This window comes from Rhinolophus ferrumequinum, chromosome 24, assembly GCF_004115265.2.
Source record: "Rhinolophus ferrumequinum isolate MPI-CBG mRhiFer1 chromosome 24, mRhiFer1_v1.p, whole genome shotgun sequence".
Lineage (NCBI taxonomy): Eukaryota > Metazoa > Chordata > Mammalia > Chiroptera > Rhinolophidae > Rhinolophus > Rhinolophus ferrumequinum.
The window spans coordinates 8,549,870-8,577,552 of record NC_046307.1 but is presented as its reverse complement, the minus strand read 5'-3'; the positions used below and the strand labels follow the sequence as shown (position 1 = coordinate 8,577,552).

The 27,683-nt window shown below is 48.0% G+C and overlaps 1 protein-coding gene across 5 annotated transcripts in view; it reads left to right on the top strand.

The window, feature by feature from the left end:
• Positions 1 to 21,938, top strand: part of P4HA2 (prolyl 4-hydroxylase subunit alpha 2) — a 34,252-nt gene extending 12,314 nt beyond the window's left edge. For 2 of the 5 annotated variants that reach the window (XM_033096765.1, XM_033096767.1), the window contains 11 exons: positions 299 to 436; positions 3,898 to 4,137; positions 5,387 to 5,580; positions 6,344 to 6,520; positions 11,141 to 11,211; positions 11,447 to 11,546; positions 15,534 to 15,587; positions 16,143 to 16,208; positions 18,130 to 18,198; positions 18,556 to 18,652; positions 20,575 to 21,938. In XM_033096765.1, the coding sequence (XP_032952656.1) occupies positions 299 to 436; positions 3,898 to 4,137; positions 5,387 to 5,580; positions 6,344 to 6,520; positions 11,141 to 11,211; positions 11,447 to 11,546; positions 15,534 to 15,587; positions 16,143 to 16,208; positions 18,130 to 18,198; positions 18,556 to 18,652; positions 20,575 to 20,645 (1,277 nt within the window). In that variant the 3' untranslated portion in view covers positions 20,646 to 21,938. Of the gene's footprint in view, positions 1 to 298; positions 437 to 3,897; positions 4,138 to 5,386; positions 5,581 to 6,343; positions 6,521 to 11,140; positions 11,212 to 11,446; positions 11,547 to 15,533; positions 15,588 to 16,033; positions 16,094 to 16,142; positions 16,209 to 18,129; positions 18,199 to 18,555; positions 18,653 to 20,574 lie in introns of all 5 variants that reach the window. The other 3 variants (XM_033096763.1, XM_033096764.1, XM_033096766.1) reach the window with 2 other exon arrangements.
• The last annotated feature ends 5,745 nt before the right edge of the window (positions 21,939 to 27,683 follow it).

Below are 27,683 nucleotides of genomic sequence, written 5' to 3'. Positions count from 1 at the left end.
CAGGTCTGAGTGCTTTGGAGCCAGGATTCCCTCATGTTAACCAATGTGTGGGGCTGTTGCTGTTCAGTTCCAAATGAGCAGCACGGGCAGGCGGTACAGTGAGGAGTAAGAAAGGAGAGGTCTCCGTGGACTAGAGCCATCGGGAGGGCTTGCTGGTGGAGGGGGAAGCAGGCTTTGAAGGAGGGGACAGGGGAAGTGCACTAGCCAGAGACCCTCCAGTGAGTACCTCTTTGATCTCAGACGGAATTCTGCCCCTAGTTGAAGGGTAATCTCTTGTTCTCATTCTCTTGTTTGAAAGGTTTTATTGCCAACCTCTCCGTACAGCGACAGTTCTTCCCCACTGACGAGGACGAAACAGGAGCTGCCAAGGCCCTGATGAGGCTTCAGGACACATACAAGCTGGACCCAGACACGATTTCCAAAGGGGAACTTCCAGGTAAGTCACCACTGCAGGCTTTATCTGGCCAGCGTGTGATGCTGCTGCGGTGTCTGGACGGGGTTGGAGCCACTGCCCACTTGTGGTCCCTACCTTCAGGTGCACCGTCACTTCTGGCAGTGAGCCTCTCTTGGGTTTCCGGTTAGTGCCAGTCCCCACTTCCTATGGCAGCGTCCTCCCCTCAGCGCTGGCCTGCAGCCTCCCTCCATGTGCTAGCCGAGTTCCTCTCCTCTTGCATCTGAGAGAAAGCCGAGGCTGCTGCTCAGGACGCCCTCTGCCTCCAGAGCACCACTCACATCTGAGTCCAGACCGACTTCTGTCCCCCGCCCTCTGATTTCTTCTTGCCCAAGGGTGGTCTCTGGACGCACTGCCCCATGTCCTGTGTGCCCTCAGTTACATTCTCTGCCCCATTCATTCTGTGTCTACCTTTCTGGGCTCTACTCCTGAGCTCACACACAGGCTCCGTTCTCGCTCATGATCCAAGGCCCTTTTGTGTGTCTGCAGCTGATTGAACTTTTCTCCCTCCTGCTGAGGCTGCTGGACAGTCAGCGACACTCTCTCTCCACTTCCTTGGTGGAGGACGCACATGCTCTCCTGAACGCACAGTCTGGCCTCTTTCCCCCCATCCACTAGTCCTGCCACTGCAAGGTCACCAGTGGCCTCAGCTGGTAAAGCTAGAGGACAGGTTTTGAGCGTAATGCTCGTTAACTTTTCTGTAGCCTTTGGCACACTGATTGCCCCTTTCTTCCTGATATTCTCCCCTCTGAATTCTGGGGCACCGATTTCAGCTTCTTCTCTTTCAGCCTCTATGGTCATACTCTCTCATTCTCTCTCTTTCTCGCTCGCTCTCTACAGGCTCCTTTCCCACTGACTGCTCCAATGTGTTTATAAGAAGATATATTGGGTTTGGGGGGCTATTAGAGGCCAATAAACACAGGGTTTCAGTTGGACCCCACTAGCTTTTGGATGCCACCTCACCCAGGGGGACCCTGGAGGAAGCATAAGCAGAAGAAATCACTGTGTGTGGGAGAAAGGCTCTCTCCCTTTCTGGTTAAAGCCTGTGAGCCAGCAGGATGGGTTGTGGGCTTGTCCCTATTCCTGCCTCACTTAGGTCTTAGACCAACCAGGCCATGAGGTCAGAGAGAGAAGGCAGCTTGGGGCACCTGCAAGATCTGTCCACCCGGTAGCTGTGAGAATGATTGGTGGGAAGAGGGAGCCACATCCAGGCACTGACCTTTTACATTCAGTTAACAGACCCATGTGCGTCCTGGAGGGAGAGCGAGGGGTGGGAGGGAATTACTCCCCAGGATCTCACCCCCACCTCATGTTCTCCCTACACACCTTCTCCAGGTGAGCCTGGCCATTTCCATCACTTGAGATACCGCCTGTACATGGATGACATCCAGATGTGTGTTCCCTGTCAAGACGTGTTTCCTGGGTTTCCAGCTAGTGTAGGCGAATGCCGGTGGGACATCTCTACTTGGATGTTCCATAGGCTCCTCAAAATTCACATTTCCAAACTGAAAGGCTCATCCCTTTTTGAGCTCACTACCCTTCTTCACCCCTTATCTCAGCAAAAAGCACCTCCGTCCACTGGCTGCCTAAGTGAGTCCAAAGGCCTGTGGATTCCACCTCCCTAATGTCCTCTATACTTGGAAGCCCTGACTCTAGCCTCATGGTCACTTCTTTTTCTCAAGTGGATTATTGAAATATCATTGTGATTTGTCGTGCACTTCCATCTCACTCCTAAAAATCATCCTTCTTGTGGTCTTAAGCACTTATCTGTTTACGTGAGTTCCTGATCACAATGCTTAACTTTCCGGCCTAAACCTGAATTCTTCCTAGGAATTCCTGCATGAAGTCCTGCGTGGCCCCATCTCCCTGGCCTTCTTGCCCACTGGACTAACCTTCCCCACTGCTCAGCAACTTTATTCACCACACGCCTTCTGCAGCAATACCTTGACCCACACCGAATTGACCACAGGCTCCACATCTAATTTCAGCACTCAGCTCAGCTGGCACTCTCCAGAGAACAGTCCAGGGAGCATTTGCGTTGGCTTCTGGGGAGGATCCTGAGTTTCTGGGAACCATTCGTGACATTCTTAGCATCTATGAGATATATCGATAATAGCTACAGATTATTATCATCCTGAAAATCATAGGAGACGTCTTCATACATTATCTCGTTGAATTTTTGGCTCAAGTCCTCTAAAATTAATGGTTTTATCTCTATTTAGAGGAAAGGGGACTAAGGTTCAGAGAGGTGGAGTAACTCGTCCATAGTCACACAGCGGCTGGGTGCATAGTGGGTGCTTAGCTGTGTCATACTGCCTCCATCAGTTAGGCTTCCCGGGCACACAGCCAGAGGAGCTCTGTGAGGGCCCATGGAGAGTGGGCAGGGGCTCAAGGAACCCCCTAATCTCTGGACTGCTTACTAACTTTATGTTGTGTTTACTGTCCCCAGTTTCCCATCCCACATTGTTCCTGAGCTACCAGGGCGAGCAGACGCTGATCTCTGAAACAGCCAACCCATTGCAGCAGGGGTTTCATTCTGGGCAGAGCTCCATCTTGGACATCAGGCAGAGGGAGCCCACTGAGGCAGCTCTTCCATGCCAGCCATGCCCTGACTGCTGTTAGCAGGTTGTAGGGAGAGTCCCTTGCTTTCCAGGGAGTGTCACGGCCCTTCCTTAGTCTCTAAAAGACCTGCTTTCACATAGTTCTCTGAGGAACACACTCACGGCCCCTCCCACCTTGCCCCCACCCTAAACCCTGCGTTTCCCCAGAGCTAACACACCACATCTGTTTCTTGATCTGAAACTATCTTCATCATCACAGGACCTGCTGAATTGGTGCTCAGCAAGGTCCCCGCCACCTAACGGCCAAAGCTGGCACTGCAGCCTTGGCTCTTGGCCTCACTTGGTGTCTGTCACGTGGCTCCAATTCTCTCTGTTTCTTCTACCTCTTCGGTCCTTCTCAGTGTCCTTCCTCTGTATAGGTGCTCCTTGGGCCTCTGGCCTCAGCCACCTTCTCTACTCTTTCCTCAGACTCTTCCTGGAAGTGATTATCCTCATCCATGGCTTTAGATGTCACCTAACTTCTGTTTTTCACATTCAACTAATTGTTCCTCCCTCCAGACGCATACAGCCAGCTGCCCAGAATCTTCTACTCTCCTGAACAATACTTCTTGGTGGGCTTCCTGGACTCCTCTGTAACAGAGGCTCCTTCCCACTTGGGAGAAGGGGAGCCTGAGGCTGAGACATGGGCTGTGACTTTCGCCTGAGGCAGGGCCAGCCTGGCTGTGCTCACTGAACCAATGGCCCTTTGAGGTGTGTGGTCTGAAGCCCAAGGGGGCTCTGCTGGGATGACACCCCCTTCCAGTGGCCCGGCTTCCTTGATGTGGGACTCCCTCTCTCTAACCCAGAGGCTCTTTGGAGCCTGACCATTTACCTCTCTGTCTGCAGGAACCAAGTACCAGGCAGTGATGAGTGCGGATGACTGCTTTGGGATGGGCCGCTCAGCTTACAATGAGGGGGACTATTACCACACGGTGCTGTGGATGGAGCAGGTGCTGAAGCAGCTTGATGCTGGGGAGGAGGCCACCGCAACCAAGGCCCAGGTGCTGGACTACCTGAGCTATGCTGTCTTCCAGCTGGGCGACCTGCACCGTGCCCTGGAGCTCACCCGCCGCCTGCTGTCCCTTGGTAAGGAGGTGCTAGGGGAAGGTCAGATGGGGGTGGGCTGCTGGCAGGAGAACTGGTCACTCTTCTGGCCACGACCTGGCCATGTGACTGAGCCAGTCTGACCTGTCGCCCGGCCCGTAACTCATGCCTTCTGCTTTCAGGCCCAGTCCCGCTGCCAGTGAGCTGCTTACCCACCTCAGCTCTGGCCTGAGCCCTTGCGCAGTCGCACTCAGGCCTGTGACACCTCAGCCTGACACGCTCGCTTTTTAAATAGGAGTCCAGTGCTGTGGTGCTTGTGCCGCTGAGGAGGGTGGAGGCTTTGCTGCCTCAGAAGCAGCTCGACAGGCGAGCTGTGCTCCAGGATGGCTGCAGTGACAGTGACCTGGCCCTTTAGTGAGAGGCCTGAGGTCTCTCTGGTGGGACTTGCCGTGGCATTGGTGTCTTATGTCTTGTCCTGTTGGACTGAGGAAATCCAAAGCACTGTGTCTGTAAAAGCCATGTGTCCCACTTCTTACTAATACATGAGGACATCACGGTCTGGAATCTCAGCAAAGACTTTCTTCTGCTGCTGCGTTTCATGAGTCTGATGGCTGCCAGCATAGGGGGTCCTGCCAGACTGATGCAGGAAGGCAGCTTTGTAGATTCTGTCATGTTCGGAAGCGCCTCGGGCTGGGAGTCAGGACACCTGACTGCTGTTGTGCAGAATCTTAGCCTAAGTCTCGTTCGTCTTTGGGCCTCAGTTTCCTCATCTGAGGAGGGCACAGTGATCCTGCCAAGCGTGCTTCTTTGTGTTGGGAGGCCCACCAGCCGAAGCTCTGGCAGTGTCACATGGCTGTTCTTTCTGCCAGTGTTTTAGCCGGCCTCTAACTGTGGCCAGCATGTTATGTGGTCACTAGTGATAGATGTACTCTAGGGGACAGATACAACGGGCACACAACCCAGTCAGGAGGAGGAGGCGGCAGGGCTCTGGACTGCTTTTCTGGACTTGCATCCTTGGGACCTCCAGGGAAGCCAGAGGGACCAGCCCCCTTGGCGGCTGGCTGAGTGTCCCCCGCTGTGCTGCTCCTTTCTTATCTCTGACCAGCGGGGGCGGGGGACCTCCGTTGGCTTTTCCGCTCTGACTGGTGAACGCTGGCTCGGTGCTGTGGAAGGCAGAATGCTGCGTGCAAGGGAGCTGCTGGGAGAGAAAACCGCTTATAGAATAATTTCTCTAAATGACCTAACAGATGTTTGTGGTTTCCTTTTCTTTCTTGTTCTGTGCTTTTTCTAGACCCAAGCCATGAACGAGCTGGAGGGAATCTGCGGTACTTTGAACGGTTGTTGGAGGAAGAAAGGGAAAAAATAGTGTCAAATCAGACAGAAGCTGAGCCAGCAAGCCAGGAAGGCATCTATGAGAGGCCTGTGGACTACCTGCCCGAGAGAGATGTCTACGAGAGCCTCTGTCGTGGGGAGGGTGTCAAACTGGTGAGACACGTGGTGGTGGGGGTGGGGGGGGGGGTCAGGGGCCCAGCTGTGGACCTAGGCTTTGGCTCTGGACAGGCAAATTTGGGGAGGATGTAGGGGGTTTTCCAGCATCTCCCCTAGTTCTTCATAGCATCTGCTGAGGCTGAGGTGGGGGTGTTCTCTGAGGTGTAGGAGACTGTCTCCCCTTTTGTTCCAGGTAAAGTTTCAATCCTCTAAGTTATTAATGAGTACCCTTCCCCACCCCAACACGCCCAGCTTCTGCTTGAGTCACTGTTGGGAAGAAAACCATGGGTATGGACGTGCCTCAGGCCCCAAGGGAAGTCATGGTCTCTGTAGTAATGACAGGTCACTTGCTAGAGTTCGGTATCAGGTATCGCTGGCCTTTGGGAGCCCGTGCTTCCTCAAGAGGCTCAGGTGTGAGGCATTCTCTCGGCCTTTTCCATGCCTGTCGGCTTCTTCCTGGAAAGGCTTCTCCCTGCCCTGGCCCTTCAGACCTACTCACATCTCTGTGAACGGGGTCAGGGGTTACCCTCTGCCATGGGACTTGTGGACATGAGGTATTCTTGGGAAAGAAGAAACACTGCATGAGTTGTGGGGTGTCATTTATTGCCAGTCAAGCTGAGAGGCTTTTGTTTTCTTCCATGGTGGGGTGGGAGGGAGCAGCTGCTGGACACAGGGTGTGAGCCAATGTCTGCAGCCAGCCAGCCTGGGAAAGAGGGTTAGGACTCACTCAGCTCAGGGCCTGTTGCTCTGTGCTCCCCAGACGCCCCGGAGGCAGAAGAGGCTTTTCTGTAGGTACCACCATGGCAACAGGACGCCACAGCTGCTCATTGCCCCCTTCAAAGAGGAGGACGAGTGGGACAGTCCGCACATCGTCAGGTACTACGACGTCATGTCTGATGAGGAAATCGAGAAGATCAAGGAGATCGCGAAACCCAAAGTAGGTGTCTCCGCACGTCCTTCTAGGGTCACTCATGCCTGGTACCGCGGGGCAGTTTGTTACTTACCCAACTGACCTTGGCCGATGTCTAACATGAGTCTGGTGTGGGGATAGTGAGGTGCTGTAGACTCGGTTTGACCCCTGTGGGTTCAGTGGGGAAGAAAATTGAGGAACCGATGTGGGCAGCCAGGTGTCATGATAGACGGGGGTACTGGGAGCAAGGCAGGCCCGCAGTGAGAAGTGTCAGCTCACCTGGTTGGGGGCTGGTGGGTGTGGGCGAGGTTTTAGGACGTTTGCCAGAGGGCACTGCCAGGCTGGGTCCTGGTTAGGATTGCCGAGGAAGTGACTGACTCGCAGCAAAATGAACATCTTTATAATACTGAGTCTTCTCCTCCAAGAGCCCTCTGGCATCTCCACTTATGGATATCTTTTAAAATTGTCTTCATAAAGCCCTGTGTGTTTCTTGTTAAGCTTATTCCTAGGTAGTTTTTTGTTACTGTAACTTCACTTTGTTTCTTCATCATTATACTTTTATTGGCTACATTATTATATTAGTTTAGTATTACATGAGGTCAGACAGTTAAGTTCATGAACTCACCTTTGAACAAGTGCTACATACCTCCTTGCTGAATATCACTACGGTCACCTTCGAAGTACTCCCCTTGGGAAGCTTTGCACCAATGCCAGTGCCTAGTCCACCCTTCAAAACAATTTTGGAACTCTTTCTGGAATGGCCATCAGAGCTGTCGTCGTATTACTCTTGATGTCCTGAATGTCATCAAAATGTCTTCCTTTCAATATTTCCTTTATCTTCGAGTAAAGAAAGAAGTCATTGGGGGCCAGAGCAGGTGAGTAGGGAGGGTGTTCCAATACAGTGATTTGTTTACTGGCTAAAAACTCCCTCACAGACAGTGCCGTGTGAGCTGGTGCATTGTCGTGATGCAAGAGCCATGAATTGCTGGCGAAAAGTTCAGGTCGTCTAACTTTTTCACGCAGTCATTTCAGCAGTTTCAAATAATAAACTTGATGAACTGTCTAGTTGGTACAAATTCATAATGCATAATCTCTCTGATATCAAACAAGGTTAGGAACATCGGTGCAACAAATTCGCGAACTTAATTGTTAGACCCCGTATGCTAAACTGTTGATTGTAAAAGTATACTTCATAGTAATAGCTAATGTTTACTGAGTTCTTAAGTGTAACAGACCTTGTTCTAGTGCTTAGCATATGTTAACTGGGACGTCTATTCAGCAGGCTCTGTCGTTACCTTCAGCTCACCCACGAGGGAACTCAGACTTGTGTAGGTCACAGCTAGTCCTTGACCCGACTCATTCCTCTTTTGGTTTTTAGCTGATTCTTTTGGGTTTGTTCGGATGGTATTATCATCTGCAAATAAGAAAAATTTTGTCTTCTCCTCCTTAATAGTGATAGTTCCTTTGTTTTCAGTGTCTTTTCGAACTGCCCAGAACTTTTGGAGCCTTGATACAAAAAGCATCCTTGTCTCATTCCTGAATTAACTGAAAATGTGGTATTTCACTGCTAAGTATGTAGTTGGCTGTTGGTTTTGTATATATTTCATCATGTTATAAAGTTATTCTTCTATTTGTAGTGCATGAAAGATTTGCTCCCATTTGACATCTGTCAAAGAGAACTGCTTGCTGCCATATCCCCACCCTTCTCCTATCTCTGGTGAACAGGAGGGAGGATTTAGCTGGACCCTCTATGCTCTGCTCCTAATAGAACTGTGGTGGCTAGGAGGCCCATTGCTCGTGGAGAGAACTAAAACATTCCTGTCCCAGCCCCCTGGACCTCATCTTGGATTGACCTTGGCTTGAGGTACTAGGACATGTAGGGCTCAGAGTCAGTTGTTGTACCATTGATGTGGCTGAGGGAGGGTCTAGCCAGTGCCTGTGGAGAATGGGGACCGGGACCCAGCCCTTTGCACTCCCTGGATCAGCTCGGAAAGCCCTCCTGGGAAGAAAACCGCTTTCTGGTTGCCAGGTGAGAGAGACGCTGTTGTGCCCGAATTTCCGAGAGATTCCTCCCTTGTCCCTCAGACCAGGCACTGACACACGTGTGTGTGTGTGTGTGTGTGTGTGTGTGTGTGTGTGTGTTCGTGTTCATGTGGGTTCCTGTGTGCACGTGTGTGTGGCAGGGGCGGTGGGGGGCAGTACTGGGAAAACTTGTCTTTGAACAGAAGCCATGTGAAGAGACAAACATGTTGGCTATTATGAGCTGACCTCTTGTTTCCGGAGCCTGGGAGGGACAGATGCTGTGCTGGCTTTGAAGTGGGGCCGATGAGCTTAATTTGGCCTGTGCGGAATGCTTGGCAGCTGTCTGCGAGTCCCCAGGCTGCTTTCAAAATAGCCCGGTCTGTCCCTGGGAGCGGAGCACAGCTGCCCAGAGCCTCCTTGTGGGCGGCAGGCCAGCAGTGAGGCTCATACGAGATGGCGTCTAGCTATGGCACGGTTGTCGTCAGGGAGGAGCCCTAGACACGGGCTCTCAGGGGAGCCCTCTGTCCTGGGGGCACTGGCCGTGCTGCAGCAGCAGTGTCCAGGTTGGCCGATCTCACCTCCTGGCCAGCCATCTGGTCCATCCACTCTCTTCGTCCCCCCTGCCACCCTCCGCCCAGGCCACCACCACCTCTTGCCCTGACTTCTGCCTGACCTCCTCACTGGCCTGCTCGTTCCGACTCTGGTCCCTCCTTAGCTTTCCACGAGGCATCCACAGGGATGCTTGTTACGTTCAGATTGTGAGTGTCCCTCCCTCTCGTAAAGCCTTCCCTGGTTTTCATTGGCCGCAAGGTCACATCTAGGCCCAGCCCCCACTTACCTCGTCAGCCTGTTCTCTTACCTCTGACTTGTAATCCACACTTACAGTGCCACACCCATCGTCATCCCTGGGCCTCTGCATTGCTGTGCTTCCCTCTTCCTGTAATGCTCCCCCACTTGGCTAACTCCTACTACCTTTCAAGTCTCAGCTAGGTGGTCCCTCCTGCAGGAAACCGTCCTACAGACTGAGCTCCCACAGACGTTAAGCTTAAGCTTACCAGCTCTTCCCATGCTATGTGGCAGTTACCCAGGTTGTTTTCTGCCTTCTCCACTTGACTGAGTTGCATGAGGTCAGGGACCACGTCCTGGTCACCCAGCATAGTGCCAGGCACGTAGTAGGCACTCATTAAATATTTATTGAAATTCCAGGGAAGTGCTGTTGGGGTGGGGCTGTTTGGGTCCGTGGTCCCACCCATGTGAGGCGATTAGGACAGTCTGCAGCTGCAGCACCGGGGGCTGGCTCTGGGCAGCAGGTCCTTCCCGAGAGTACCACTGCACCTGTCTGTGGAGACTGGGGGAGATGAGGTAGGTGGGGCTGTGTGCGTGTGTGTGTGTGTGTGTGTGTGTGAAGTGTGTACGAGGGGTGACAATTAAGTTCGCGAACACAGCCTAGGAGAAGTGCTGCATACCTCATTGCTGAATATCACTACGGTCACCTTCGATGTACTCCCCTTGGGAAGCTGTGCACCAACGCCAACGTCTAGTCCACCCTTCAAAGCAGTTTTGGAACTCTTCCTGGAATGGCCATCAGAGCTGTCGTCGTATTACCCTTGATGTCCTGAATGTCATCAAAATGTCTTCCTTTCAATATTTCCTTTATCTTCGGGTAAAGAAAGAAGTCATTGGGGGCCAGAGCAGGTGAGTAGGGAGGTTGTTCCAATACAGTGATTTGTTTACTGGCTAAAAACTCCTTGCAAACAAGTGCTCTGTGAGCAGGTGCATTGTCGTGATGCAAGAGCCGTGAATTGTTGGCGAAAAGTTCAGGTCGTTTTCGTCTTAACTTTTTCATGCAGCCTTTTCAGCACTTCCACATAGTAAACTTGGTTAACTGTCCAGTTGGTACAAATTCATAATGAATAATCCCTCTGATATCAGAAAAGGTTAGCGACATCATTGCAATAAGTTCGTGAACTTAATTGTCAGACCGTGTGTGTGGGGTGGGTGGCTTCCAGGCAGCAGTTCACTTATTTCGACATGTAGAGTCCTTTCCTGATTTTGTCATCTGACCTTGCAAGGCTCCTGAGGGAGTGAAAACTGCTTCCTGTGTTTGCTCCTATAGCAGCAGGAGCCCAGTGTTTGGGTAGGTTTCTTGGCAGAGGAGGCCACCGAAGTTCAGATGGATGGTGGACGTGACCAAGTTGAGGGGAGCGTGCAGGGTTGAGGCTCAGGGTTGGGGGCACAGTGTGAATGCGGTGGGAACAGCCAAGCTCCGCTGTGCTCAGGCAGGGGTGGTTGTCGGCCTGGTGAGCAAGGGGCTGTCCAGGCAGGTGAGTGGAGGCACAAAGCAGACTCCGCAGGCCTAATTCTCAGACAACACGGACCTGGGGAGGCGCAGGGGTGGGCAGTGACCGAGCAGGTCAGCAGCTAGGGTCTGACAGCAGAACAGACACGTGGAAGCCTCAGACTACTGCTCTGGCCTGGCTTGCCGGATCCTGGGGCCTTGGATAAGAGCCACTGCCTGTGACGCTTCTTCTCCCACTGCCCTGACTGGCAAATCTGGTCCCAGTCTCTCCAGGGAAACACTCAAAGCAAAGAAGGCTAAGTCTGCCCTCTCTTCCTGCCTTCCAGCTTGCACGAGCCACTGTTCGTGATCCCAAGACAGGTGTCCTCACTGTCGCCAGCTACAGGGTTTCCAAAAGGTTAGCAAAGGTGATGGTGGCAGGGTGACGGCTCAAGCCCCAACTCCAGGGCCTCCCAGACCCTACCCCACGACTCCCAAGGGAGGGTGGCTTGGCTGGTCCCACCTGCTAGCACCTCCCCCACTTCGCGCACTCACCCTGTACTGCCTGGCAATGCTGGCACTGACCCTGGAGAGAGTGCAGGCCCTCATCCTCGCCTGCCTTCCCTACCACTCTCTCCTCTCCTCTGGCTTAGCTCCTGGCTAGAGGAGACTGAAGACCCGGTTGTGGCTCGACTGAATCTTCGGATGCAGCACATCACAGGACTCTCAGTAAAGACTGCAGAATTGTTGCAGGTATGGCTGGTCCCTGGGACCCCGGGGTTGGGAGGGGGTACTTCTGCCTGGATGGTCTCCCACGGTGCCCAGGGCCAGGCCTAGGGAGGCTTGCCCAACAAACTGACTGCTCAAGGCTGTGAATATGGAGCGACCTCACATGGGGAAGCTAGAAATTGAGCATGCCTGCTGGCATTCAACAGTTAGCATGCACAAATACCGACTGAGTATTGTCTGTGTGCCCAGGTGCCATTCTAGGAGCTAGGGATGAGTGGTGGGCATGGTAGACCCATTCCCGTCTCCTTGACTACAGAAGCTGACATCCTGGGTGGTTCCAGGGACCCCTCTAGGAGAGCTGTACATATCATATCTCCAGAGGTCATGGGTGAGTCCTAGTCAAATGCGCTTGGAGGTAAAGTGTTCTGTGCTACATTGGTCAAAGCGAGAGGCCGGGACCGGTTGGCTGGTGATGGTGGAGTGCTCTTTTCAAGGTACCCCATGGATCCCTGGCTTCCTGCCTATTTCAGAGGTGATTGTGAAGACATATGGCAGCATCGTGCCAAAAAGTTTTAGGTGAAGCTCCTAAAAACGAAGGTCTGTTGAGTTCAAGTCAGCACGGGCTGTGCTCCCTTCTGAACATTGGAACTTCTGATGGCCTGAGACACTGCTGGAGAAGTTTCACCGGCCTTTTTCTAGAGTCTCCTGGATCTGTTTGGCCAGAATTCCTGTCTATTTAAGGATCACACTGTTCATCTTTGGCATTTGGGTCTGATCAACTCTAGATCTCATTAGAGTATTGAACTGAAGAGCATTTGGAAGAGATTCTCTGAACTTTTGCCTTGGACACACCCAAGCAAATCAGCACTCCTTCCCCCCACCATAGCTGTGTCAGCAATCAGAAAACCAAATTTGAAGCCAATCTTTATGGATTTGTGTGAAGTCCACCACAGTTTCTCAAAACATGTTGATTACCTCATAGTAATCTGAAAACTTTATGTCGTCTTTTCAGTTCAACTCAGCTTAGTGTTGAGTTGTTAAGCCTAGTTTTTAAGTAAGTTCTTCAGACAACCACACTGATAAAGGACTTCTGCCACATCTCCCGCTTCCTTCTTATGTGTGAGAACACCTCATTCCAAGAGCACTAAGGGCTCTCAGTGCACTCGGTGCAGGCCTGTTGGCGTTGTCACGCTTTGTATGTTCCTGGAGCAAGGTTTTGTTGTGAAGCTATCTGCCACTGCTTCCTGCACATCAGAGCTGGTGCTAGGACTCTTGTGGTCCTGGTCGGGACGATGTTCTGCTTGATTGGCTGATTGCATACCATGGACCAAGGGGCTGAAAAGAGTCGACACAACCTGTGCCCCTGTCGCCTCCTGGCTGGCCTCCCCACTGCACCCTGTGGTCCCTGTCTCACATGTCGCCCCAGATGACAGCACCATTGTGCTTGGACTGGCTTCTCTGCCACAACCCTGGCCTCATGTCATCTGGCCTCTCATCATGGTGTAGCTCAGTGGATGATGGAGATCTGAATGTCAGCCCTCCCAGTGGAGGGACTCTTATAGTCAAGGCTCTTCTGGAAGATCCAGACCACTGCCAGGGGGCTGAGACACCATTTTTGTTTGCTTTCTTCTTCTAGGAGCTGTCTTTGGTGTTTCCTTTGCCAGCCAGCAGTGTTGAAAGCTCTGATCCTATGTGGTCTAGGGGACAGGGACCTGGGCTTCTCTAAGCATATATTCCACACGACCGCTTGCAGTGTGATAAATGTCTAGCCACCTGCCTTCACGCCAGGGTCCCTGTGGGAATGCCGCAGGCTGCTGCAAGGGAACTGGCTCTTCTGCCTATTGAAACTCTTTCAGCTGCCGTTGACATGTTTGCTATAGATTATAGAAGAAAAAAAGGGCAGTTGAGGTTTTCTTGTGAATTGGGTGAGGGCCAGATAGAGGAAGAGAAGCTACACTGCTAGAATTCTCTAAGATTGAAGACACTTCTGACTCGATGTCTCAGCCTCACCAAAAAAGTGATTTCTAAAAACTTTTTTTTTTGTCCTTCACTCTGATCTCAGTATCATAAAAACCCATGTCTTTAGATGACTGACTTCTTTGCTTTTGTAACAACAAATCTAAAGATTCAAATGAATACCTCCTCAGAGGAATCAGTGTTAATGTCCAGTTGCTTGTTATTAAAGGTGTGATTCTGGGAACTGGAATTTGTCCAGACAGTGAATCTGATTGCTGCAAATCCAGAAGTTTCCATGACATTTGCATTATTTGGGGATAGTTTTAAAGAGTGTAGGTGCAATTGCTTCAGCATCATGATCAGATGTGATTCCCCAACTGTTAAAAGGTGAGCCAGCTGGAGCAATGCCGCTTCTTTCGCTACCTGAGATCTGAAAGTGTAAGCACTCCACCCAACAAGTGGGAGTGTTGGAAAATGCAGCTGTGCTTTGCAGCTCCAGCAACAAACAATGATCGGATTTTCCTGAGTGTAGTAGCACACTAAACATAGTCATGTTTAAACTTCTAAGTTCTTGATGAGAATGGATCCAAAGGAAAAGCATTTGTACTGTCACTTCCTCAGCCGTTCTGGCATGTCCCTCAGACGCACCACCTCCAGCCATAGGGCCACCTGCTGAACCAGGCCTCTGACACAGTTGACAGGATTTCCAGGTGTTTTCGGTATGGGAATCTTGAAGGCTGAAGCAGTGGATGACAGCGTTTTTTCATCCACTGATTCTTCATATCAAAATTTTTATGGTGAACACACAATGTAATTTATAGATGATGTGATATAGAATTGCACACCTGAAATCTATGTAATTTTAATAACAATTGTCACCCCAATAAATTTAAATTAAAAAAAAAAATTTTATTTTTGTGGAAACTGAAAAATCATACTGCCCCAATTCTACACTTCATCACATTAGACAAATATTGTTTGTGCTCCAACACGAAGATTTCCTCTTTTGTGAAGCCCACCCTCCCTTGCTTTCCTTCATGTCTAAGGTCCTCCATTGCCAGTTTTGCAGCCTCTCTCACCTAACTATTGGAATCGCCAAAAAGGATACACTAAAACTACCAGTTTTCTGAGGACTAATAATAGGTGAGCCCCAAAGTTTTTAGGGTTTTAGTACGACACAGTAGCCAAATGTTCCCAGATGGACATTAGTGCTGCCATTTGATCGATCAGCAGATCGTGTACTTCACCTTGAACTTTGTCTCTTTCTATCTACTAAATATAAAACAACTGTTGTGATTTAGGACTTGCATTTGCTGGTAAATTGTTCACAAAGGCATTTACAATTTTCTAATCCAATTAATGACGCCTGGTAGTTGCTGTAGCTGAGGTGGCTCAGGTCCTATTCTGGGTCCAGGCTCCTGCTGGGGGTGCCAAAGTAGGGTAGCGGTTCTTGGCCACCCTGTGGCCAGCTGCCTGCATCCTGCTGCTTCACTTGGATGCAGAAGTACTCCACGCAGTGGGCCCCTGGGGGGTGGGAGGATATGTGAGCCCTGCCCAGCCTGAGCAGGAACAGCTCCTGGGGCACTGTGACAGAGGTGGCAGGAGTAGTGCCAGGCACTGAGTAGCTCCCAAACTAGCATTAAAAAAAAAAATCCCAATCTTGCATTTGTGGTTGGCTTTCCTCTGGATTCCCTTCTCATTATCTCCCCAAAAAACAGGGCCCAGGCCAGACCCTGCCCCTAGGGCTCCCTCCGCTACCACCCTCGGCTACCCGGAAGGGCTGGAGCTTCCCAGTGGCGACAGGCGGGCGGCCCATCTGGTTCAGTTTGGGAAGCCACATTTGTGCTACAGCCTTATTCATCCTCTGGCTGCAGCCTTGGCTCTGCCTGTGCTGCCCGGGCATAGATACTCTCTACCTTAGCAAGTCTGGTCTTGGGGGTTCTGGTTGTTACCTGGAGAGACAGTACCCCTGGAGAGATGGACAGTACCCCTGGAGAGACGGGCCTCAGGGTTGTTCATGCTGCTAACAAGGTCCAACCTGTTATTTCCCAACAGGTTGCTAATTACGGAATGGGAGGACAGTACGAGCCACATTTTGACTTCTCTAGGGTAAGGCCCTGATCACCGGTGCTTCAAAGGGCCCTGCTCCAGCTGCGTTGAGAAGGCTGGAGCTTCTAGAAGCACTTTAGCCTCTATATCAGGCTCCCCAACCTCACCAGGGCCAACTCTTGGTTGGTTACTGAAGAAGCCCGAATCTGGATCCACAGGGCCTGCAGAGTAGCCTGGCTATTCCCCTGTGATGGGGGATGTTCTTCCTGCCCGGCCCTGTTGTTCTTTGCCTTGACTCTAAAGCAGAAGACCTCACGAGGTCTGTGAAAGCTGTTCCTGCCGCTCTCCCCCGATGCCCTGCCAGGGTTTATTGGCAGCCTTGGCCCATGGTCCAGCTGATGTAGGGACGACGCACTTGTGACCTTCCCCGACCCTTTTGGCCCCAGTCCTGTGGGTGGTGGGTGAAGTCAGTTGCAAACTTGGGTGAAAGTTGTTGTTTGTTGCAGCGACCTTTTGACAACGGCCTGAAAACGGAGGGGAATAGGTTAGCGACGTTTCTTAACTATGTAAGTATTGGGTCCAGGCCTGCCTGTTTACTCTCACTTAATTTTATAGAACGATGAGCAAGATGTTTTCAAGCATTTAGGGACGGGGAATCGTGTGGCCACATTCTTAAACTACGTGAGTATTATGTGTGCAGTGTGTGGGCCTTAAGGGGAGCCTGGGTCTAGGATGCTCTCGTCCCCACTCCTATCAGGACGGGTACCGCCAGCGTTGCTCAGTGGTTGGGCGCTTTTGGCCCGCAGCACCCTTCTGGGCTAGAGTAGAGAGTTGGCCTTTGTTTCCATCTGTGGGCACTCCCTACCCCCAAGACTTTCACATCCCTGGCTCCTTTTTGATGGGCCCAGTGCTAGTCTGAATTTCTGGCATGGATGCCCTGGAAGGTTCCCTCCTTGGCAGCCGAGGGAGGTGCCTCCCACCTGCTGCTTGTGTTCCAGCCACAGGCCGTTAGGTTTACCTCTCACATGGGGAATAGTTTCCTCTCCCCTATGCTGAGGGAGCCAGCTCTAAAGAGGCATAGAAGCTGTCAAACGTAGAGACAGAAGCCTGAGTCCCTTTTTACTTTTGGTTTCTCATTTAAGTATTTATGTGCTGGTGACATGCTGGTGAGCAGGACATGTGTGGTCTCTTTTGAAGGTCTACTGTGTTTCCCCGAAAATAAGACCTAACTGGACCGTCAGCTCTAATGCGTCTTTTGGAGCAAAAAATTAATATAAGACCCGGTCTTATTTTACTATAATATAAAAAAATTAATATAAGACCCGGTCTAACATAACATAGCATAACATAACACTGGGTCTTACTAACTTTTGCTCCAGAAGGCGCATTAGAGCTGATGGTCCGGCTAGGTCTTATTTTCAGGGAAACAGGGTAATAGGAAAGCCTTACTTTAAACATAGGAGAGGTAACTGTTTAGTCACCATGGTGACAAGTGCTTTGAAGAAGTAGCTCAGGGTTAGGGCTCAGAGAAGGCCTCCCTTGGGAAGTAACATGTCAATATTGAGACTTGAGGGTTGAATGGAAATTAGTTGGTGGAATTTGGTTTCTGGTAGAGGAAAGAGTGTGTGGAGACCTGGAAGAGGGAAGGAGCGTGTGGGATGTTGGAAAAATAGTAAAAGGCTGATGGCTCAGAGGCAGCACATGAGTTGAGAGCGGCTGGAGGGAGAGGCTGGTGAGACTGAGAGGGCCTCGGGTTCTAGGAAAGAGTCCGGATTTGATCTCCAGGGCTGTGGCCATCAGGGGTTTTCATCTTATTCATTTTCCATGTCTGCCAAGTGCCCTTCAGTGTGTCTGGTATGTGTCCTGTGGAAATATTTATTAGCTCCAAATGTTATTACGTTATAGGCAGAAAACTTGAAGTGAGAGCTCCAGATGAGAAAGAAGTGGTGCTTTGGACATGAGTTGAGGCACGCTCTGCGGGCACGAGTGCAGCCTCGTTTCCATGGAATTTGTGTTCTGTTTGGTTTGAGGCCTCAGCATGAGAGAAAGCGGGGCCTCTGGACAGACAGGGCCCTACCTGCCCTCCCAGATGGTCCTGGGGAAGGCGCTGCTTTGGGCCGGTGAGGGTCTACATGGAGCAGCAAGATATTAGAGCCAAAGAAACAGAGCCCACAGTGGGAGCCACAGATGGTGTTGGGCGCATCAGAGAGCTCCCGGTCAGGGCAGCTCATGGTGTACGGTGGCTTAGGCAAGGCCCAGGCTGAATGGGGGTCCGGTGGGTGGGGCATTGGCAGGCATGGTCCGAGTACAGACTCGGTTTGTTTCCATCTGAGGACAGCTGGGATGTGGGTCTCCTGAAGGCCTGCAACTCTCGAGTGCCCATGGCATGGAGACTGTCCTGATGAACCACACAAATTAAGCAGGGTTAATGTGTGAGGGAGGCGCAGGGCGTGGGAAGAGCCTTTAAAGGGCTGGCCGAGGAGCAGATCTCCAAGCAGTGCCGCTCATGCTCAGAGGAGGCTGATCTGCATGCCTTGTCCTGTCCTTCGTGGCTTAGTTGCTCTGAGAACCATGGGTCAAGCTCCATGCCTTGTATTCCCAGATGAGTGATGTAGAAGCTGGGGGTGCCACCGTCTTTCCTGATCTGGGGGCTGCAATTTGGCCTAAGAAGGTAAGTTCTGGTTCTTGTGGGGGCTCCATGTCCCCCAGTCCCATTCCCCAGCCTGCTTGACTCGCCCTGAGGGGCCTTAGCCCCTTCCTGCCTGAACTCTGACCTTGTGGCCTCAGCTTTCATCTGGGAAAAAGGGATGGGGAGGTTGGTCCCTTCGTGGGCAGGTGCATTCCCAGACATCCACTCCACCGTGAAGGGTAGGTGCCTTCTCTACTGCTGGAGTCCCAGAGCCCTGTCCCCCTATACACATGAAAGTGAGGGTGTTTCTGCTCAGGGAGGGGCTATGTGGTGCTCGGGGTCAGGTCCTTGCGCCCAGTCTTTAAGGACGTTGTCTCACAGGCCGTCTCTTTTTCCCAGGGCACAGCAGTATTCTGGTACAATCTCCTCAGGAGTGGGGAAGGTGACTACCGAACGAGACACGCTGCCTGCCCCGTACTTGTGGGCTGCAAGTGGGGTGAGTGGCTTAAGGCATGGTGTTGGCCTTGGTGGCCTCAGCCTGGGCTTTAGTGGTTGACCTCAGACTCTGAGCTGGCAGACAACTGCTGTCAAGAGTTTCACAAAGCCAAGACTGTCTCCCTTTTTTATGTTTTTTTTTTTTCCTTCTCTTGCTGACTGGTAGTCCCATCCAGCTATGTAGCTGTTCAGTCAGCTGGTTTTGTGCCAAGACAACCATTTGGGATCACTCTCAGAGATGCCAAGATAGCTGAGGAAGCCCCAGGGAAGAATAGCTGCCCAAGCAGTGGAGGTCCAGGTTGGCTCCTGAGAGGAGTGGTCTCTGGCAAGAGTTCTGAGAAGCAGTGGGAGAGACCGGAATCAGGGCAAGGGGTGTCCCAGGCAAGCAACCACATGGAACAGGCGCAGGCCAAAGCCAGCATCATAGGTGTGGGGACTGGCTGCCTTTGTCACTTGGATAAGGGGAGGCCTGTGGAACAGGGGCCAAGAGATGAGGCTTGAGGCTGGGATCAAAGTGCAGAGGCTGAAGTTTGAGCCTTGTTCTGGAAGCAGCTGTGGTGAGCTATGGAGAGGCTTGAACCGGGATATGATAGGAAGTGATTGCAAAGAGATGAGTTTGTAGACCTCCTGGGGAGTTTTAGGGATAAATAGTGATAGGTTCACAGAAAATTCAACAAATGAAAAAGAAAATGAGGCAATTGCTAACTTGAAGTAAAAGAAAACGTTGTACAAGAAAGGAGATATAATCTATTAGGTGGCTCATATGTGAGCAATATTTATAATGTAAGCACTGAATATGAATTTAACTAAAACTTGTGATTTAACTATATTACCATGTTTCCCCCCAAATAAGACCTAACCAGAAAATAAGCCCTAGCATGATTTTTCAGGATGACATCCCCTGAACATAAACCCTAATGTGTCTTTTGGAGCAAACCTTAGTATAAGGTCTTATTTTCGGGGAAACACGATAGGAAGACAGGAGGAAATAAGTATGTGTTTTAGGGGTAGTGTAAAAGAATTGCAAAACTGAAAGTTAAAAAGTAGCACTATAAGCATGTTATTTAGAAAAATGAAGATAAATGTCGGAAGAAACAACTAAAGAAGTTAATATTCTTTGGCGATTGGTGATGGGAAGGAGTAGGTAGGAGATTGCTGTTTATTATTATAAGCTTTGTAGACGATTTGACTTCTTTAAGTGTGTGTATTACTTTTCATTGAAAATTGTTTAAAAAGCTCTACGATTTCAGTAGTGCATCAGAATAAATTTGTTTTATTTGTTGCAAAAGAGACTATATTGAAGAATTGAAATCATGATTTCATGTGCATTTGAGGCACAGCTTTCGGTGACAGACAGTGCTAGCACCACAGCACACAGATTGGATCTGCTGGCCCACAGCTCCTAAGGTTGATGTCCAGGCCCTCCGCAGTCCCGACAGCCTTCCTCATCCTCATCTCCTGCCTCAGTTCCCACCCACCACATTCCAGTCATTTCAAGGGGCTTGGGGTCCTTAACGCACACCAGGGTGGTTCATGCCTTGATGCTTTTCTCATCCTATTCCTACTTCCCGGACCCCCTTGGCATAGGAACCATCGCGGTCTGTCCATCTTTTCCCCTGGACACTCCTATTCAGCTTCATATTCCAGCCCTGGGGTCTCTTTTTCTCCCACATGGTAAGGTGCCCTTTGGTTCTGTTTCCATGGCAACTTTACACACATGTATCTCGTCACTGGCAGACTTTTTTACAATTATCTGTCTATACATCTGTCTTCCTAACCAGCTCCTGAGCAGCTTGAGGCCTGAGACCATGTTGTACATCTGATTCCCAGGGCCCAGTGCAGGAGTCATCATGAAGGAGTCGTTAATATGGGGCTCCGAGCTAACCAACAGGAGAAAGTAACATACTTTCTGTTTGTTCACAGTCTCCAATAAGTGGTTCCATGAACGAGGCCAGGAGTTCTTGAGGCCGTGTGGATCAACAGAAGTCGACTGACATCCTTTTCCGCCCTTCCTCTTCCTGGCCCCACAGCTCTTTGTCTTCAAGTTCAACGTGACAGACACCTTTGTATGTTCCAGCCCCGTCAGGCAGGTCTTTGGAGTAGCAAATGTTTGTCTGGAGCAGAGAAAGCAGACAGGGGAGGGTCCTGGGTGACCTTGGCCCCAGCCTCTCTGGTCAGCTTGTGCCATCTCGGGTCAGAGCAGCTGCAGCAGAGTTGGGCTCCAGCACCTGGTAAGGTGCTTCTGTACCTCAGATGTTTTAGGTGTGAGATGTTTCAGTGAACCAAAGTTCTGATATCTTGTTTACATGTTTGTTTTTATGGCATTTCTATTAATGTGGCTTTAACCAAAAAATAAAATGTCCCTGCCAGTAGTCTTAAAGAGCTTTATTTGGAGTATTTTTTACGATGGGGGAGCTTTTCTGAAATTCACCATTTCCTGTGCATCTCTGTGGAGGCAGAGCCTGGGTAATGAATACTTCAGTGGCTAAACCCTGACCTTGGGTACTAGATGTGGTTTCAACACTTACATCTCCTCTGATTTAGTGTCCTTTCTGGAAAGTGAGGGAAATAGTTTCTCCTTGCCACCCAGAGAACATAGAGATCGTGTATATTCATGATTGTGATACTGTTATAATCTGAAATTTGTTTTTAAATGTTGAGACATACACGCAGAATTGTTTGTGATACACAGATCTACAGTTTAAAGAATATGAAGATGAGCACGTATACCATGTCACCATCACCCAAATCATTTTCAGATGCACACCTAGGCGCCCCTTGGGAGCCTCTCCTGGATCACATCTCCTGCCCTGCCTCATCCCTGCCCCCAGTACTTTGGTGGTAACCATTGTCTAATGTTTTGTGGCAGTCAATCCTTTGCTTTTCTTTGTAGTTTTACTATCTGTGTCTGTATCCCTAATTAAGTAGTCATTTTATTTTCTTTGATTTTTGAACTTTTTGTAAATGGAATCAGAGTATATTTTTGGGGGTGTGTGGCTTCTTTTGTTCAGCAGTTATTTTTAAGATTCATTCATATTGTTCTATATAGTTTGTTTTAATTTATATAGTCATTGTTTTGTTAATGTATATTGTAGGATGATACCTAATATAGCCAATATACTATTGATAGATATTTGAGTTGGTTTCAGTCTTTGTATAGTATCAATAATGCCATTTGCATTTTTATACATAATTCTGGCTACACACAAACACACATTTCTGTAGAATACATATCTAGAAGTGGAAATGCAGAGTCTTACTAGGCGAGTCTTCAACTTTACTGTATAATTTATTCCAGAGTGGTTATGCGTATTTTCACCAAGAGCAAATGAGGGTTCATGTTATCCCAACCTTCTCCAATATTGGTATTGTCATACTTTTGAATTTTAGTTAGCTTGTTACGTGTGTAATATTAATTTTAACATGATTGTTAATTATGTTGAATACCTTTTTGTATGTGTATTCATCTTTAGGTTTCTTTATGTGTCTATTCAAGTCTTCTTACTGATTCATAAGAATTTTTAATATATCATGGACACAAACTCTTGTTTGTATGTTTTGCAGTTATCTTTTTTCTAGTTTGTTTTTTCATTCTTAGGTCTATCTTTTGATGAACAGAAGTTACTCATTTTTATGTCTAATTTATCAAGTTTTTCCTTTTTGATTTACGATTTTTATATCTTAAGATATTCTTCTGTACCCCAAGATCATGAAGATATTTCCTGTATTCTTTTCTAAATGCATTATAATCTTGTCTTTTTCATTTATGTCTTCAACACACCTGGGTTTTATTTTTGTATATAATAGGAGGTGCAAGGGTTGACTTATAAAAATCTGTTTGCATATTTTATTAGGATAGGATAGCCTTATGCACAGGACAAAAATAACCCCTAAATTTTAGTGGCATAATATATAACTGTGTCTCATGCAAAAAAATCACTGGGTCTAGGGCAACAGCTACCTATACTGCCATCTAATTTCCCTCTAATGCCACTATTGGCAGAACCTAACAGGAAGCCAGTTGGTAAGGGAATCTGGGAAATGTAGTTTACAAGTTGCAACTCTGCTATAACAGCAGCGTATAGAAGGATGAGCTGAGAGACAACAGAAAAAGTACTGGCATGCTAGTTTTTTTGTTTGTGTTTTCCTTGTTGGGGATTTTGAGTTTCTTGAATCTGTATAATCTTTCATCAGTTTTGGAAAATTATTAAATAATTTCTTTTTCAATATTTTCCGAGTTCCTTTTGGAACTCGGATTAAATGTAAATTAAGCTATGTCATACTATTCTTATCTCTTAACCTTTCATATTTTTTATATCTATGCCACATTTTGGGGTAATTTTTACAACTCTGTCTTCTACTTTACTAATTCTCTCTTCTATTAAATATACATTGGAGTTTTTCTTTAAATATTTTAAAGTTGTAATTCCATTATTTTCTGTCTTATACCATTTTTGTTGAAAATTCAGCTATCTTGTCCTTCTGTTGTTCCTTTGAAAGTGATTTTCACCCCTCCTCTTCCCTGCTGTCTGCTGTTTAAGATTTTTCTTGTTTTGGTTTTCGGTTTTGCTATGATATGCATAGTGTTCTGTTATTTTCCAGCTTGAGGTTTATAGAGCTTCTTGAAATTGTGGGTTGGTGTCTTTGATCAGTTTGGGAAATTTCTCAGACATTATTCAAATATTGTTTCTGCCCCATTTTCTATCTCTCCTCTCTGGGACTCCAATAATCTGGATGTTAGAACTTTTTAATGTGTTTCATATGTTGCCTGCTCTCTTTTCTGTGTCTCCCATCCTTTCCCCACTTCTGCTTTAGACTAGATATTTTCTATTGATCTACCTTCTGATTCATTTATCTATTCTGCTGCTAAACCTATCTATTGAGTTCTTAATTTCAGTTCTTGTATTTTTTAGTTCTAGAATAACCACTTAGTTATTTTTAATAGATTCTAATTCTCTGGGGAATTTATTTCTCATTTTCTTCTGAACTAATGAATCAGTTATTTAAAAATTCCTGTCTTATAACTCCATGATTTAGATTATCTGTGGCTCTCTTTCTATTGCCTCCCCCCATACCCTCTCAGTTTCTGGTCATTTGGTCCATTCTGTTGGTATGCCTTATAATTTTGGACTGAATGCTGGACACTGTGTATGACAAATTGTAGAGACTCTGGATTGTGATAACCTCCTTCACCAAGGGGTCACCATTTCCTTTACTAGGCAGAGTGAGGATTGGTCAGCTTAATCCAAATCAGGGCCGGAGCCAACTTAATTAAGGCTGGGTTACAGTTTTCTTAAGACTGTATCTGTGGTTTACCCTTGTTTTCCCCCTTACAGGGTATAGTCCTCCAGGGATTTTCCAGTTGAGAGCCTAGAGTGTTCACTGGATCTGTACCCCTGACAGTTCCATAGCTCTATCCCTTGTATACTCAGTATCTAGACACTGTCTCCAAAATTTATTTTTCTATTCAGAGGTTTTCTTCTTAGCTTCTTAACTTTCCATTTTGCACAACTTCAGAATTCAGAAACTATCCTAATGGGTAAACAGACAGTGGTTGACTAAGCTCTCCACCCCTCTCTCCTATTTAATATTCTAACAGACTACAGTCTAATTTTTGTCTTTCAATGCCCTTTGATACTGCCAAGAGCTCTGCTTGTTTCTCTGCCTCTTGCTTAGACCCTTTCTCTGGGTTCTCATTCTCTTACCCCATGCCTAGAAACAGTAAATGATCTAAGGATAAAAGAGGCAACACACTTTTAGCTCACTAAGCAGAGATTCATATTCCCCAAGATCTTGATGCTCAAGCCCTTTTTGCTTCAGCCATCCATTGATTCTTTCAAACACATTTACAGGAGATTTTTATCCAGCTTTCATGGTTGTTTTTCACATGAAAGTTGGCCTACCATAAGCTACTCCATCTTAGCGGGGAGTGGAAGTTTCTTGTTCATTTCAGTTTTTAAAATTCATTTTCATGTGAAAAACACAGGTATAGAAAATCTTTTATTTGATATCTTCCTTAGTTATCTGGTATAACAACATGTTCCACATTCATCTTGACATTTCCTGCATTAAGCATGGAATCAACCATTAAGCAATCTGTTAATGTGTCAGTGCCTGCCTGTCAGTCCAGTGTGATCCTAGAACCAAACACAGGATAACTTTAGAGACAGGGTACTGTTTTCAGTAATCTTATATTAACTTATTTAGCTTAGCATTAAGATATTCACTATGGCACCAAAGAGTTGAGCATTTCAGTATGCATTTGGTAGTGTGCTAGGGATATTATAGTCTGTTATTTGAAACTTACAATAACTCTTTAGGTAATAAAGCTGGAAGTCAGGTTAGTAATGTACCTGAGGTCACATAAGGTCTCATTGCTGTTTAGTGAAAGGCCTGGGAATCAAACCCTGATCTGGCAGCTTCCCAAAGCCTTTGCTCTAAAACAGTAATTTATGTTTTCATCCATTCAATAGTTATTTAAGATCTGATGTGGAATCAAAGATGAATAAAATACTGCCTTTCCCTTTAAATAATTCAGAGTAATGGAAGCTAAATAGATGTGTAAAATGTGAGAGGTCTGATAACGGAGGACTAGTGCTCGAGTAGCACAGGAGAGTGAGGGTCTAATTTAACCAGGGAAGTTGGTACTACGGCAGGTAATACTAGATCTGGGTCTGGAAACATAAGTATAAATTTTCTTTCTCTGCGATCCCCGTTTAAAAATACATTGACATGGCTCTAAAAATATGGAAAAGAAGAGCTTCCCATGAATAATTGTTTCCCACCCTACTGGTCTCTTCCCCTCGTCCTGCTTCCAAGAGGAACCTCTTTCAGTTGTCTTTGTTTCTCACTTTTCCTGACTATAAACCGTATACTTACAAAGTGCTGTCTCTTGAGTTTTCCACTTCTCAAATTTCTAGAAATTTGAGAGATGATCATCTAGATATATACAGTATCTTTCATTATACCTCCCCCTCCATCTGCTGTTTTTTTATAGTTATTTATAGTCCTCTCTTGGTCGCCTGGTAATATAAACCTCCTTTTTGTTCTATATGTCGAGGGTAGTGTCTCTGATATTCTAGTATGTGAGATGAAGATCTAGACTAGTGTTTGACCAAATAGCTAGTCACTATAATCTAGCCAAGTTGACATGTAAAATTAACTATTAATATTATGTGCCCCTTTACCTCCCAACTTCTGTCCGTTATACTTTGGACACAGTTTTAGTATTCAGGATAAGCTGATTCTAAAAGTTGAAAAACCAAATACTATGTTACTTAATATAATTGACCTTACAGTTATTATAATGTCGATGTAGCTGTCACAAAAAGGAATCTGGTTTCTGGTCAAGATGATGGAGTAGGTGAACACTGTGCTTGCATCCTCCCACAACCACATCAAAATTACAACTAAACTACAGAACAACCATCATTGAGAGTTACCTGAAGTTCAGCTGAACACAACTACAACTAAGGACATACAGAAGAAGCCACCACAAGGCTGGTAGGAGGGGTGGAGAAAGGTGGTGGTTAAAAATCAGGAGGGTTGGCTGCGGAAGGCCCACCTGAGGAGCAAGGGGTCCCCCACCAGGATCCCCAGCCCAGGGTTCCAGTGCTGGGAAGAGAAGTCCACACAGCTTCTGTCTGTGAAAATCAGCAGAGATTGTGGATGAGTGACAGAGCAGCGGGAGTCCGAGGCGTTCCTCTTAAAGGGCCCACTCACAGACTTACTTGCTGACAGACTAACTTGTTCTGAGGTCCAGCACTGGGGCAGCAGCTCGAAAGGCACATTCAGGGAGGAGCTGAGTTGTCTGGTTTCCGGGCAAGGGCTGGAGGGGCAGCTTTATTCCAGACAGAAGTGCTGGTGGAAGCCATTGTTCCTTTGTTGAGCCCTTCCCCCTCCCAGCATGCAGAGTTAGGCGGTGGCCATATCTGAGTCTCCATCAAACTAGCTAACACTGTTCACCCCACCCAACTTGTGGATCCACCCAAGCCACTTCCAGTGGCTTTTCTACAAATGGCCTGTCTTGGCTTATGCTGCAGAGTTTCCTAAAATCTTCAAAGTTTCACAAACCCCAAACAAGCAGCGTCTGCCTCGCCCTGACCTGTACCTCTTGCTGAGCAGCCCCAAGCCCAGCATTGGCAGTAACAGGCCTTGGTTTGAGGTTTGGCCTTTTCCGGGCACTTCCAAACCTAGTGCTGGTGGCGGCCATCTGCAGATTGCTTTGTGGCTCATTCCAGTTGACCCCAGATAGGGCATAAGTGGGGGCTGAAGTTGGCCAGCAGGGCCCTTCCCAGAAGGCCTCAGGGCTGGCATGACCAGTGGGAAGCTTTGGACTGAGCCAGAGTGTCAACCAGCCACCTCCACAGATGACACACCCAAAGGGAAGATTCACTTCCTGTTGAAATGAATACTGCTGCATAGGGTGAGCCTCTATACAACAGCTCCTCCACTGTAGTCATGGCCAGTCCTCACAACCAATCAGCCCAAGGATCAATCCATCTAACTGACATGCAAACAGCACCCAGGATCAACTACAACAGGAGAGCACACACAAACCACACAAGGGACATACCTGCAGCACCCACCTCAGGTTCCCCCAGGACACTTACTACATAAGACCATTTTACTAAGACCAGGAGACTCAGCAGCTATACCTAATACATAGAAACAAACACAGGGAGGCAGCCAAAATGGGGAGACAAAGAAACATGTCCCAAATGAAAGAAAAGACCAAAGGTCCAGAAAAAGAACAAAACAAAATGGAGACAAGCAATCCACCAGATCCAGAGTTCAAAACACGGGTTGTAAGGATGCTCAGTGATTTCAGGGAGAAATTCAACAAAGAGGTAGGAAACAAAATGGAGATAGAAAACATAAAAAAGAACCAGCCAGAGAGAAAGAATACAGTAACTTAAAGAATAGAGGGAATCAACAATAGATTAGAAGAAGCAGAGGCTCGAATCAGCTATTTGGAAGATAAAGTACAAAAAAACACCCAATCAGAAGAGCAAAAGGAAAAAAGAATCCAA